Raw genomic sequence first — 14,685 nt, 5'->3', positions numbered from 1 at the left:
GTGCTTGCCCAAAGTCACATAGCTGGTAGGTAGCAGAAGCGGGGTCTGCACCAGGGCAACAGCCTCTTGTAGCGAGGAGGCTCTGTAGCTGGAGCCCAACTCATTCCTTCTGCAAATATTGAGTACCTACTATGTGCCAGGACCTCTGCTGGGCTCTGGACATGCAGCCGCGAGCAGGACAAAGGTGGCTTCCTCCTGGAGTGCACGTCCTAGTGGGGACAAGGTCTGGGAGTCACCTGAGACCCTAGCAATACCGAGGAGGCTTGACATGGCTCCAGTCTTTCTATATGACCTAGATCAGCATTTTAGGCAAACTAATGGCATGTGCTCAGCACTTTAAAAAAAATGGAATAGAGTGCTTGCTTTGACAGCACATACACTAAAATTGGAATGATACAGAGATTAGCTTGGCCACTGCACAGGGATGACATGCAAATTCGCGAAGCGTTCCGTATCTTTCTAAAATATGACACAAATGAACCTATCTACAAAGCACACTCACAAACATAGAGAACAGACTTGTGGTTACGAAGGGGGCAGGGGGTGTGGGAGAGATGGGTGGGAGTTTGGGATTAGCAGATGCAAACTGGTATATACAGAATGGATAAACAAGGTCCTACTGTATAGCATGGGGAACTATGTTCAATATCCTGTGATAAACCATAATAGAAAAGAATATGAAAAAGAATGTATATGTGTGTGTGTGTGTGTGTGTGTGTGTGTGTGTGTGTAACTGAATCACTCTGCTGTATATCAGAAATTAACACAACATTGTAAATCAACTATACTTCAATTTTTAAAAATGGAATAGAAAAAATTTGGTAAGTGGGAATTCCCTGGCGGTCCAGTGGTTGGGACTCTGCGCTCTCACTGCCATGGCCGGGGTTCAATCACTGGTCGAGGAACTAAGATCCTGCAAGCCGCACAGCGTGGCCAAAATAAAAAAAAAATTTTTTAATTAAAAAAATTTTTAAGAAAATTAAAAAATGGGTAAGTACCGTTTGGTGAAATATGGCCCAGTTGTATGTACATAGATTTTCTACATAGATTGTACATGCAAAATATTACATGTGTAGGTGTGTATCTCTTTAAATAGGCATCCCTCATCATCTAAATCTCATCCATTCTCCCAAAAGCATGAAATAGAAAATTGGGCAGTAAACAGCTATTTCAAGTGAGGAAAATAATGCACTCCTAGCTCCATCCAAAAACCCCAACTGATTTCCCCAAATATCATTCAACACTCTTATTAAACACTTCCGTAACAACCCACTAAGGTTTCTGGCATAATAGAAATCATTGAAAACAACTACTTAATTTATTCAACACTTAATGAACTCATTAGTGGCTATGTTTGTGTACAATACACAATTTTGCACAGAATCAGAGATGAATGATATTTCCCTGCCACACAGCAATGATCAGAAGTAACTACATAAACCCAAAAAAGGTGCCAAAGCTGTAACATCTATAATTGGTGGTGCCTCCAGGCACCTGGCAGAAGTCTACATAGGGACCTAGGAAGCGGGAGAGAATATCGGTCACGGGTAACGTGCTTCAACAATGCACAAGACAGGATCCTGTTAGAACAGGTGAGTCTCGACTGGTGTCGTCCGCGTCCGGGACTCAAATAGAACTGAAAACAGTTGCAGAACAGGTTTTTGATTCACAGCAAATTGGGGGTTTAAAAAAAAAAAAAACAGAACGAGTCATTATTGGGACTACTAGGATAGTGAGTTATCCAGGGGTAACTGCATTCCTATGGAGGTGGTTATAGTTGGAAATGAATTTACCACAGGTGGGACAAAATTTTTAACTGGAAGCTAACATCCCTAGGGTACATAATGCACACATCTTAAGTGTACCGGTTATTTTTCCAAACGTTCACACCTGTGTAAGCATCAGTCATCTCAAGATATAGGACATTTGCTGTGTCATAGAAAGTTCCCTTGCGCCCTCTCCTGATCTATATATAGATCCTCGTAGGTCACCATTGTTCCGGTTTCTCTCACCATAGACCAGTTTAGCCTGTTCTAGACTTTCATTTATAAATGGAATTGGAAGGCATGTAGTATTTCTGGTTCCTTTCACTCAAATGTTATCTGTGGGATGCATGGTGTTAAGTATATCAATACTTTTTTTGCCCAGCAGGCTTCCATCGAACGATGATGGTACCAGCTAATCCAATTGATTTGTTTCTAAATTTTGGCAATTAGAGAGCAGCTATAACATGTGTGTACCAGCTTTTGTGTGAATAGGAGCTTTCATTTCTCTTGGGTAAATCCCCAGGAGGCAGGACTCATGAGCCCCATGGTAAGTAGATATTTTAAAATATACTTTGATATTAAAGTGCCCAGTTTTTGGGGGGGTTTTTTGCGGTACGCGGGCCTCTCACTGCTGTGGCCTCTCCCGTTGCGGAGCACAGGCTCCGGACGCACAGGCTCCGCGGCATGTGGGATCTTCCCGGGCCGGGGCACGAACCCGTGTCCCCTGCATCGGCAGGCAGACTCTTAACCACTGTGCCACCAGGGAAGCCCTAAAGTGCCCAGTGATTTTCCAAAGTGACTGGACCATTTTGCATTCCCACCAGCAATGCATAGGCTCTGTCCAGTTCCACATTCTCATCAGCACTTGGTATTGCTTTTGTTTGTTGCCATGCCAATAAGTGTGTGTAGTGGTATCCCGCTGTGGTTTCCAACAGTGCTGTGTGTGTATATATATATTTTTTATTTTTTGGCCGCGTGTTTTTTGATGAACAGATATTTTATTTCAATGAAGTCCAATTTATCATTTTGTTGTTGTTTGTTGTTTTCTGTGTGGCTAGCACTTTTAGTCAAACTCTGGAAAACATCTGATTAGATATACTTGACAATTGTATTGCTGAAAAGCATCCTCTGGAGTAACAGCAGTGTGTGTCCTCAGTCTCCCCTCAGGGTTCCCGGGAGTGTTTCTGTTACTGTGAAGGGAACAGAGGGCCTGGAGACAGGGTGGGATGGTACCGTGGAGAGTCACAGAAAACACACACACACACACACACACACACACACACACACACACACACAGCTAGAGCTACAGCCACCAAAATAACCATCAAAGGAGCCAGCAACCTGTCAGAACATCCTTCTGCTCGAAGAGGGAAGAATTTCCCATGGTGCCCTGCGCCCTGAGACACGAGGCCATGCAGGCTCCCAGGATGGGGTGTGGAGGCCGCTACTTCTCCATCTTGCTGTTTCCTAGCCTTGGGTGAGGACAGGAGTTGACGACTGGGGAGATTTGGGGACAGACAGTCACACACACGCAAGCAAACGCATATACCCCAGCAGTGAGGCCTCCCAGATCTCATGGCAGGGAGGGAAGCTGAGGCCTGTGGCTCCCCGAGCGTGTGGGTGGGACTCTCCAAGAGGCCCTGTTTGTCCGTTCATCCATGCCGCGTGCTTCCAATGTCCAAAGCACCCCACCCCCCGACTGGGGCAGGGAGGGTCCCTGCTGGGATTTACATGACTGATTCCTTCTCACAGGTGTCAGCGTCCCCAGCAGGTCCTGGACAGCGTTTGAGGAGAGGGTTCCCTTCCTCGGTGTGGTCCGGCAGCGCAGCCAAGGGCGCCTCACTCTTCACATGGATCAGCTCGGGCACTGAACTGCGGGACTCTGTGCGATCCACGTAATTTTGGAGGAGTCCTGCCCCAAAGGCGTCACCTTCCACGTTGAGGACAGTACAGGACCGGTCGCTGAAGGGGGAACAGTGAGGGGGAAGTGAGTGGGAGGGGAAGGGTCAGGGCCCAACTCTCTCCCCTCTCCCTGCCTGTTACCTTCAAGTCCCCATCATGCCCTCCTTCACAGAACCCTGTTCTACTCCTCTTAGGGGCTCATCCCTCCATCCTCCCAGGATCCCAAATATCCCTTCCTCTAGAACCTTAAAGATCTTTTCCTCTAGAACCCCAGAAGCCTCCTACCCATCTTCCTTCCCCTACAATCCCAAGTGTCCCATCAGGCTTTCTCTGCCTTAGGACCCCAAAGATCTCCTCCATCCTCCCTGGATCCCCAAAGATCCTTCTTCCAATCAAATACAAGATTTGTTCCTTCTGGAACCTCAAAACATCATGCCTCCCTTTCCTTGGGGCCCCAGAGGACCCATCAATGCCTCTTTCTTCTTCTGAAATACTAAGTTCTCCCTCAGGTCCTTCTCCTCCCATTTAAAAAAACTGAGATACAATTCACATATCATAAAATTCACCCTTTAAAAGAATACAACCCAGTGGTTTTTAGTTTATTCAGGGTTGTGCAACAATCACCACTATTTAATTCCAGAATATTTTCATCACTCCAGAAAGAAACCCTCATGTCCATTAAGCAGTTATCCCCCATTTCCTCCCATCCCCCAGCTCTAGGCAACCACTAATCTACTTTCTGTCTATAGATTTGCCTATTCTGAACAGTTCATATAAATGGAATCATATACAATGTGGTCCTTTTTGTCTGGCTTCTTTCACTTAGCATCATATTTTCAAGGGTCATATGTCGTAGCACGTACGTTTGTATCACTGCTTCATTCCATTTTACTGCTGAATAATATTCCATTGTGTGGACATATGACACTTTGTTTATCCACTCATCAATTGATAGGTATTTGGGTTGTTTCTACCTGTTCACTATTATGAATAGAGCTGCTATGAGGATTTCCCTGGTGGTCCAGTGGTTAAGACTCTGCCTTCCAATGCGGGGGACGCAGGTTCGATGCCTGGTCGGGGAACTAAGGTCCCACATGCCTCGGGGCAACTAAGCCCATGTGCCGCAACTACTGAGCCTGTGCTCTAGAACCCATGCACCATTAGAGAGCCCGCCTGCCACAACTGAGACCTGACTCAGCCAAATAAGTAAATTAATTTTTTTAAAAAGGTGTTGAATTAAAAAAAAAAAAAGTGCTGCTGTGAACATTCAGGTACAAGTTTTTGTGGACATGTTTTCAATTCTCTTGGGTTTAAACCTAGGAGTGGTATTGCTAAGACACATGGTAACTCTCTAACTTTTGAAGCCAGACTGTCTTCTAATCTTTTACACTCTTAACAGCTTAATCATGATAGTTAACAATTACGTAGCATTTTCTACTTACTGTTCTAAGTAGTTCTAAGAAAGCTGCGCGTATTAAGTCATCTAATCCTCCAGGAGGAACTATTCTCTCCATTTTACAGATGGAGAAACTGAGACACAGGGAGATTAAGTACTTGCCCAAGGTCATTATAGCTAGCAACAGTGGCTCTGGGAGCCTGGTCTAAGAGTCTGCTCTATTAACCACTGGGACATGCTACCTTTCTGGGGTTCCTCTCGGAACCCCAAAGATCCCTTTCTTCCCTCTGATTGGAACACTCAAGGTAAGGTCCCCTCCCCTTTCTTCTAGAACCCCTTCCTTCCTCTCTTCTGCTCAGAGGCTCTCAATGACCCTCTTGCTCGTCCCCTTTCTCAGGAGTACCCCTGAGCCCCCCGAACCCTCGAACCACACTCACACTAGCCAGTCCACAGCCAAGATCAAGGAGATGTCGTGAACCGGCAGGCTGATCGCCTCGAGGATGATGGCCAAAGTGAGGACACCTCCAGCGGGGATGCCCGCGGCGCCCACACTGGATGCTGTGGCGGTGACCCTGGGGGAGGAGAGGAGAGGTCAGGGAGAGGCCGCTCGGTAATGGGAGAAGCTGTGGGGGTGGGGCTGCTCCTCCCAGCTCGTGTCCATTCTCAAGGGAGGGGTCAGGTGCCTTGGGGGTCCTGGCCGCAGCCCGCGCACTCACAGGATAGTGATAATCTTCACGAAGTCCAAGGATCGCTGATTGAGCTGTGCAATAAACACTGCAGCCACACACTGGAAGAGCGCGGCACCGTCCATGTTCACAGTGGCACCGATGGGCAGAATGAAGCGGCTGATGTGCTTGGCCACGCCGTTCTTCTCCTCCACGCACTTCATCATCAGCGGCAGCGTGGCGGAGCTGCGAGGGGACCGCAGATCTGAGTTGGCGCCAGCTCACCTGGCCAGCCCGACCGGGCCCCGCCCACCGCTCAAGCCACGCCCCACCTACCTCCCCTGACCATCCCCTGGCCCAGGCCCCACCCACACAGCACCTCATCTCAGGCGCAAGCTCTGCCCACCAGCCTAGACCTCTGCTTCCCATGAACCCGGGGACTCCACCCACACCCCTTAGCCTTCCCCGCCTCGCCATGCCCTTCTCTTCTCAGAGCCAGAAGGCACTAGGGATCCCACAGAATGGAAGCATTCCAAAATATAGGGAATCTTGGACCCCTGGGAGATCACCAACGGCGACTCCTTAAAATACACATAAAAATTCATAACTAAATTCTAGAATGTCTGAGCGCTCACTGACTCACACCCCTTCCCCATCTCTACCAATAACAGACCTCGACTAAGAATTACTGTACTCTTGGGGATGCTGCTATAGGGAGGGTTGGATCCTGAGGGGACAGGGCCAGCAGAGATGGACAAACTACTCAGGAGAGGCGGAAGGAGCTTTTAGAGGTTGGATCCAGGGTAAAGCACTAGAGTCCCCCAAGGCCAGGCCTTGGGACGGGGAGGGGTTCTCAGGAAGGAAGGAATAAATCTCCAAGGCAGTAGTTTCCTAATGGGGGGGGGCGGTTCCCTCTACCCAGATCCCATGTCCCTAGACAAAATTTCAGGGGTCTTTAGACATCTGATGCCTGCTCCAGGCCCCTTAAGCTTAAAAACCCCGCCCTGGTCTGCCCCAAGGTCACACCTGGAGGAGGTCCCAAAGGCAGTGGCCAGCGGCGTCACGATGCCCCACAGGAACCGGTAGGGGTTCTTGCGGGTGAAGAAGAAGTAGATGAACGGCAGCACCAGAAGCCCATGGATGGCGTGGCCAAGCAAGCAGCACAGGGTGTATTTGCCGAGACTGGCGAAGAGCATCCCCACGTCCTCCATCTCCACGATCTTGCCGGCCACCAGGAACAAGATGCCCACAGGGGCATACCTAATTACCCAGGAGACAGATCACCACCTCTGACCATGTGCCCACCCAGGGCCAGGCATTGTGCTGGGCACATGGCCTGACCACACTTCTCAGCCTCCCTCAAAGTCAGGAAGCGCCCACAGCAATGTGGGCTGACGTTCTGGCACCTCCCCTGCCATCCTCCATTCTCTCCCCTTGAACATAGCGCCACTGGGAGATAAAAGAAGTTTGGGTGGTTCTATCAACCACTTGGAGTAGAGACACCCACCAGATTTGGACTTAACACATGACCGGGAAAGAAACACCCACCATGCATATCATTTTCATATTCTGGGTTTGTTTGTTACAGCAGCTAATATGACATAAACCAATACACTCTCTCACCATGAAAAATAAAAACCGTGGCTCATGTCTTAATGACAACTCCCAGGTATGAAGCATTTATGATGTGCCGAGCCCTTGAACGGGGCTGAATCTTCACCACAACCCCACCAGGGAGCTCCTATTTTGAATCTCTTGCCGCTATCATTGAATTAAAATCAAATAGGTCTGTAAAACAGGGGCCATAATGCTACCAACCTCATAGGAATCTTGGGAGGATGAAATGAGATGCCAGTTGAAATGAGTTGAAAGCTTTTTGTACACAGTAAGTGAAGTCTATAGACTTCCGCTGGGATTTATTATCACCCTCTCCTGGAGGGAAGATCCCAGGGGTTGCATGTGTCTCCCAGCCAGGAGGGCTCCCAACATCACTTCCCTGATTGCCTGATCGCTATGGCTACTTGTCTCCAAACCCCTTCTCCTCTTTAGTTACAGAAGAAAAGCACCATTTCCCAGCCACCTGTGCACCTAGGTTTGCCCAAATGCCCAAGTTCTAGCCAGTGAGATGTGCCCAGAAATTATACAAGTACTTGACAAATATTAACTAAGCTTGTTTACTGTAGGCACGCTATAGGTCAGGCACTGTCCCAAGAACTTTACACGTATTAACTCACTCGTGCCTGGTACTATCAACGCCGTTTTCCAGATGGGGAAACTGAGGCACGGCGGGATAAGTAACTTGTCGTAGGGCGCACAGCTGGGAAGTAGTAGCGCCGGGATAGGAACTCAGGCTGCCCAGCTGCAGAGCCTGCTCTTACCCACACACCAAGTGTTTCTATTAGTTCCACACAGCAGCTTCTTAGATGTCAGCTACCCTGGAATCAGGGTTGGGGTTGGGGGAGATTTGGTAAAAATGCAGCAGCCCTAGCCAACCTCCTGATTTCTGACCTTCTGACCCAGAATGGGTCCTGAGAATCAGTGTGACACCATGTGGAGATGAGACAGGGGAGGTGGCAAGGGTGAAGCTGAAGGCCTCTGCACATGTTTTCTTCCCTCATTATCTGAGGCCATTTAACAAAAGCTCATACATAATGGTGATAATCGTAGCTGACATTAACTGAATGCTCAGTAGGTGCTAGACATTTAAAACACTTTCTAAGTGCTTTACTTACACCTCAGTCACTCATGTCATCTTAATTATAAACCTATAAAGCAGGCACTATTTTCCATTATTGATCCAAAGGCAAACATTTGATGACAGTGAAATCTCAGAAACCGAGATGCATTAGCCAGGCTGCGGCCACAGCTTGGCGGTCTCTTTGTCACCTTCCAATAGGATCGAGAAGGTTCCAGGATCAGTATTAGCTCTCACGGCATACAGTTTGAAGGAGCAGACAGAGGATCGCCCCACCCCGCCTCACCAGCCCCCTCTCCCACCACTTACCACATGATCCAGGAGACCAGCACCATGGTGGCATCGTTGAAGGAGTTGAAGAAGCGGATGAGCAGCTCTCCCTCAGGCCCCAGCTTCCGCAGGGCCACGCCAAAGATGATGGCAAACACCACCAGGCCCAGGATGTTCATACCCTCTACCTCAACCCCCATGGGCACCTTTGGGCAAGAACACATGGGGATGGCGGGGCCATTCAGTCAACCTGCACAGTGACTGAGGGCCTGTCCTGCGCACTGCTGGGACCCAGCAGAGACGAGACCATTCCCCAGGCCCCATCCTCCCAAGGCTCACAGTCCAGGTCCAGGGACCACCCAGAGTGGACAGGGCTGGGACGGGGGAATCCAGGGGAGTATGGGAACCAAGGAAGGTTGTGCTGCCAAGCTTGGAGGAGGGGAATCAGGGAGGGCTTCCTGGAGGAAGGGGCTAAGACCCAGAGACCGGGGGTGAACAAGGTAAAGGGAGGGGAGGGGTATTGTTACCTCTTCTAGAGAGAGTTAACAATATGCAACAACCTTGAAATGACTCTAACTTAGGCATTCAAAGAACAGAAAGAAATTCACTGTGGCTGGAGCAGAATGGGCCAGGCAGAGTCACAAGATGAGGCTGGGTGGGTGGATGGGCAGGGACAGGACCTCACAGGGGCCCCAGGGACTATGGCGAGGAGCCTAGGCTTTCTTCTGAGGGCACTAAGGAATATGACAGGGCTTTAGGCAGGCAAGAGGCTGGGTCAGGTTTGTGCTTTGGAAAGAATTCTCCAGCTGCCAGGCTGAAGGTGGGCGGGAGGGGGTGGGAAGGGAGGGGAAAAGAGGAGCCTGGACCTGAGTGTGGCTGTGGGGAGGGAGAAGAGAGGACAAAATGGAGATTCCAGAAAGGCAGAAAAGACAGAAATTGGGGAGGGGCTTCAGAGAGTTTAAAACAGATTGCACCCAAATGTTAGAGGACCCAGGGGACTTCCCTGGTGGCACAGTGGTTCAGAATCGCCTGCCAATGCAGGGGACACGGGTTCGAGCCCCGGTCCGGGAAGATCCCACGTGCTGCAGAGCAACTAAGTCCGTGCGCCACAACTACTGAGGCTGTGCTCTAGAGCCCGCGAGCCACAACTACTGAGCCCACGTGCCACAACTACCGAAGTCCGCGCACCTAGAGCCCGTGCTCCACAAGAAGAGAAGCCACCGCAATGAGAAGCCCGCGCACCGCAACGAAGAGTAGCCCCCGTTCGCCGCAACTAGAGAGCGCAGCAACGAAGACCCAACACAGCCAAAAATAAAAATAATAAATAAAAAAGAAGACCCAGAAGGCAGACGAGGCCAGGGTAAGAACAAAATGGAAAAACCAAGGTGCAGGGCCCCCCACCGCCTTCCCAGCTCTTACCTTCACCTGGGTTCCGTTGAACAATCTCTCCTTATAGGAGGTAGCGTACTGCAGGTGGGGTTGGGAAGAGTCAGCATCAATTGTCATCGAGGCTCCCCCACCCCATCCTGGCACTGACAATACTCAAAGCCCGCCCTAAGCTTCCCTTAAACGTGATCTCATTCCATCCCACCAGCAACCCTGCTGCAGTAGGACTATTCATAGCCCCATTTTCCAGAGGCGGAAACTGAGGCTCAGAGAGGTAAAGGCACTTGCTCGGGGTCACACAGCTAGAATTAGAACCCAGAGGGGGCTCAGAACCCATATTCTCATGAGGGGCGTGGATGGGTTTCATTCAGAAATCACCCAGGAGCCCTGCAATATGGCCTGTAAATATGTGGGCACGTGCGTTTTTCCAGGCACCACCCAAAATCAGGCGCCAAGGGGCTGGAACTGGCTGCCTCCCTTCCTGCCCACCCCCCAACCCTGAGGGACACCCCAGAGGACTCACTGAGCGGAAGGCTGCGGACACCAGGTTGGAGGGGAAGATATTTCTGCAGAGATAAACATGGTGGGGGGGGAGTATTAGATACCACAGGAGGAGGTCAGGGGAACTGGGTTGGCCTCTTGGGGCGAGGGGCACCTTGGAGGCCCCATCTGTACCCAAATGTGGTCCTCACCCATGCCTCAGCCAGGTTCAGACAGGCAGAGATGGACCTGGGCCTGCACATCTTTCCAGGGTGTGCAGAGTCTCAGCTGGAATCCTGGGGCCCAGGAGGCTGGTGTTCTACCCCGGAGGGAATGTGGATTGAGGGTGAGGAATGCCCGCTTCCCAAGGCAGGCTGGGGCAGGGTTACGGGGCCTGGCTCCATCCCACACTCAGCACCCTCAATACTCTGGACATCTTGCATCAGCCACTTCCTCCTAGAGGCCTGGGAGGGCTGAGGAAAGGGCTGGCCCTGGGGGCTGCCTGGGGGCTTGCAGGCTGTGGGGAAGATCTGGGTGTGTTAGGGAAGAGGTGGTGAGAAAGCACAAGGATTGACTGTGTTGTGAATGCGCCTTTGTGTTTATGCAGCCACTCCCGTGTGAGGGTGTCTGGGTGTGATTAAGCGCGCGTTAAACCCCACTGAGCATGTAAAGAAGTCGGACAGTGGCCCCGTGTGCCTCAGGGCAAGACAAAACTAACAGCCAAGGTGACTACGGGCGCTGTACTGAGTGCTTTACATAAATCAACTCATTTAATTCTCCTGACAGCCCTCAGGGCCCTGCACTATTATCCCCATTTCACAGAAAAGGAAGCCGAGGCACTGACAGGTGAAGAAACTTGCCATTAGGAAGTGGCAAAACTGGGATTTGAAACCAGCCAGCTGGTGCCACAGTCCCAACCACTCGGCAACCTCGGATCTTCCCTCTCACCAAAGACGTGGGTGCGCAGCTGCTGGCGGTGGTCGGTAGTTTATCGGGTGTTGGTATCCGGTTGGGGGCACAGGTTAAGTGTTCAGATATGTGTGATCCTGTTGGTGTGCGGCCCTGGAGGCACGTATGGGAGTGTGCGTGTGCTCCTGAGCTGTGTTTAGGCAGTGTTCCACATGCTGGTGTGGTCAGTGGCATCAGTGAGCGTCTGCGTGCCCGTGTCCAGTTGTGTGTCAATGGCTCATAAAGTCGGGTGGCTCTGAGATGTTCCAGCTAAGTCGCCGAGTGGCCGGCCAGATGAGTTACGTGGATTTGGGCACTACGGGGAAGCTTGCACACATAAACTTCAAGTGGGTGTGCCCGTCTGCAGGTCGGCCTGTACCCACACCCAGGCCAGCCAGGGCTGGGTTCAGGACACAGCTAATCTCCCCCAGCCAGAAGGTGCCCATCTGCTGTAATTTCTGGACACCAAGCCTGCCCGCAATATCGGCCTGCACTGATGCCCCGAGAGACTGAGGGGAACCCTGTTCCGTGACTCATCATTTCCTTCCCCACTTCCAGGAAGTCCCCAACCAACCTGGCGACACTGAATCAGCAGGCCTCAAAGGCAAGGCCATGTGGATCCAGCAGTCTGCCCTCCTTAAAAGGGGGGGAAAGAGCCATTCTTGAGGGGAGGGGAGCAGAGGCCCAAAAGAAAAGAATCTGCCCCCTTTCTGGGCAGCCTAGTGCGAGGGGAGGGCGGCCGGGTACCAGACAGAGTAGGAAATGGGATGGAAAGTTTGTGGAGGTGGCAGGACTTACCTACCAGGAACATATAAAGGGGAAGCCAGGGTCCTGCCCAGCTGAACTGGGTGGAGAAAAGAGGCTGAAAAAAGGACCTGGCTTTGTCTGAGGGACACGTCGTGTGGGGAACCACGTGGGAAGAGGGCCTGGTGGGGGGTCATTCTGATCTCTTCAGGTCCTGCAGGGGCCCCTTACCCAGGGCTCCCAGAACTTTTATCCAGACACTGGACTTAAACCTTTATCCAGAAGCCCCATCCTGGGGCCCTTGGCCACCCAAAGATCCCCCTCCAAGTTCCCCTCAGGATCCTCCCCCCTCACAGCAGAGACCCTCTTATGTCCCCCTCAACCCCGCCAAGCATCACTTCTCCCTCTATAAGACTTCCACGCCCCTACCACCCTCCTGTGGGGTCCCGCTTATGTACGCAGGCCCCCATATTTAGAAATCTCCAGAAGTCTGTTCTCACCCTCCGTACCCTGACCCTCAAGAGGCCAGAGCTCCCCCCAACTATCCCATCCTGTTTTCCTGAGGCCCTGGGGATGTCCCGGACACGGAGGACCCAAAACCCCTCTTCCGTCCACGTGGCGACTCCGGCCAACCCTAACACGCGTCCCCTCTCCACGAGGCTGAAGCACCCACCCCCTTCCCCCAACCCCTCCACCGGGCGGGCGGGGTCTGACCTCACAAGATCCAGGAACGAATCGAGCACCTCCTTGCTGGGGGCCTCTTCCACGGAGCCCGTGGCCCCGACGGAGCTGTTGATGGCGGCGAAGGCGGCGCCCGGCTGCAGTGCGAGCGCCAAGCCCACGCCGAGCGCCGACGCTAGCAGTGTAGTAACCAGGAAAAAGAGCAGCGCCCAGGCGCCCAGGCGACCGAGCGCGCTCGGGTCCAGGCTGGCCGCGCCGCCGATCAGGCTGCACACCACCAGCGGCAAGATAATCATCTTCAGCAGGCGCAGCAGCAGCTCGCCCGGGAAGGCAAAGGCCTCCAGGCGCGCTGGGCCCAGCGCTAGCGCGCCGCCGGCCCCTGACACCCCCAGCCCCAGAGCCACGCCCGCCACCACTGCCACCACCGTCAGCAGCACCAGCAGGTTGGCGCGAAGGCAGCGGCGCACCTGGTCCCCGGAACCGCAACAGCCGCCTTTTGCCGAGCCGAGGTCCTCTAGGGGGACCAACGCCGAGACACCGTTGGCGGTGGGCTCCGCCGCCGCGTACTCCTTGGGGTCTCCCTTAGGCGGATCGGCCACCATGATGAACGCCACGGGGTTCCTAAGAGCCTGGAAGCTGGGAGCGCTTGGGGCTCCTTCCCAGGACGCTCTCGTTTCTTAAAACTTTGTTAAGTTAACAGAGCCTGGAGGCTGGAACTTTGGAGGGTTCCCTGGAGTTGTGAGTTCACAGCGCTTAAGTTCCTTGTCTCTTGGAAGCTGGAGTGTTTGAGATTCCCTAGGCTGGGCGCTGAGGCTCCTCTGCTCTTCGTTTGCGCCCGGCGCTGAAAGCTGGGAGGTGGGAGCACCTGGGGTTCTTTACCCTGGGGATTAGGAATACGGGAGTTTCTCAAGCTGGGACCTGGGGTCCTTGGCTCCGGAAGGCTGAAGGCGCCCAGGCGGCAGAGGTCTTCAAGAGGCTAGGTCCTGGTGGCGCAGATCCGGGAGGCGGGGACCTGGGGTGCCTGGGTCCTGGAAACGGAGAGCTGGGGAGCCTGAGTCTGGGAGCCGGAAGACAGAGCTCCGGGAAGAGGGGGGTCCAGGCTCTCGGGTCCAGGAGGGAAGATCCGATCCCCTGGGTGCCGAAGGCGGCGGCCCGGGATCCCGGGAAGAGTCAGCTGTTAGCCGAGACCGGACCTCCCGTGCTCGCCGCGTGGCTCTGAGACTGTTTGGCGGAAGCTGCCCGGATTAAGCACCCGGGGCGAGGCTTGAGAGAACGGGGACAAACCCGCCGGTGCCGATTGGCTCGGTCGGGTTCAGGGCCCTCCAGGGCGGGGCTTTGGCTGGAGTAGGGCCAAGTCACCCATACAGAAGGCAGAAAAACAATGGTTACATTCAGGGGCGGGGTCCGGGTGGGGTGGGGGTGGAGGGTCCGAAGGGGGCGGGGCGTTGGGAGGAGGGTATTGGGTTGGGGGCCTTTAAGCCACAAAAGTGCCTGGCGCGAGGGTCTCTAGAAAGTGCCAGGTGATCCGCGGGTCTGCAAATCAATTTAGCCTGAAACTCCTCTTCCGCCCTAAATTCCGGTCTTTTGTCCCTTCTCGTCAATTCCTCGAATGTAAAATACAGATCCCTCACGTGATCGGTGTAAGAGTTAAATGAGATGGACTGATTTATTTAATAATGTTAATAATTTTCAAAATAAAAGTTCTCAGTTCAGAGCCCCACACGTATCAATTAATGGCAGTTATTATATTAG

At 52.5% G+C, this 14,685-nt stretch overlaps 1 protein-coding gene and 1 non-coding gene across 5 annotated transcripts; one reads left to right on the top strand and one right to left on the bottom strand.

Moving 5' to 3' along the window:
- The first annotated feature begins 355 nt into the window (after nucleotides 1-355).
- On the top strand, nucleotides 356-459 carry LOC116744876. Its single transcript, XR_004347202.1, has one exon. It is a non-coding gene; the product is annotated as a U6 spliceosomal RNA (small nuclear RNA).
- An 837-nt stretch (nucleotides 460-1,296) lies between these two features.
- On the bottom strand, nucleotides 1,297-14,172 carry SLC1A5 (solute carrier family 1 member 5). Of its 4 annotated transcripts, XM_032613016.1 has the most exons (9): nucleotides 12,967-14,172; nucleotides 10,604-10,646; nucleotides 10,114-10,161; nucleotides 8,734-8,900; nucleotides 6,756-6,989; nucleotides 5,781-5,975; nucleotides 5,502-5,636; nucleotides 3,498-3,728; nucleotides 1,300-2,956 (listed from the first exon to the last, which is right to left on the bottom strand). In XM_032613016.1, exons 1-9 carry the CDS (start codon nucleotides 13,533-13,535, stop codon nucleotides 2,830-2,832), a joined length of 1,749 nt encoding a protein of 582 aa, XP_032468907.1. In that variant the 5' UTR covers nucleotides 13,536-14,172; the 3' UTR covers nucleotides 1,300-2,829. The 4 variants fall into 4 exon arrangements, with proteins under 4 accessions (XP_032468909.1, XP_032468911.1, XP_032468907.1 ...); XM_032613018.1 differs by having other exon boundaries at nucleotides 1,297-3,728; nucleotides 12,967-14,170; XM_032613020.1 differs by having other exon boundaries at nucleotides 1,297-3,728; nucleotides 13,401-14,167.
- Between the last annotated feature and the right edge of the window lie 513 nt (nucleotides 14,173-14,685).

The sequence above is a fragment of the Phocoena sinus genome, chromosome 19 (assembly GCF_008692025.1).
Source record: "Phocoena sinus isolate mPhoSin1 chromosome 19, mPhoSin1.pri, whole genome shotgun sequence".
NCBI lineage: Eukaryota > Metazoa > Chordata > Mammalia > Artiodactyla > Phocoenidae > Phocoena > Phocoena sinus.
This window is presented reverse-complemented; position numbering and strand designations above follow the sequence as displayed.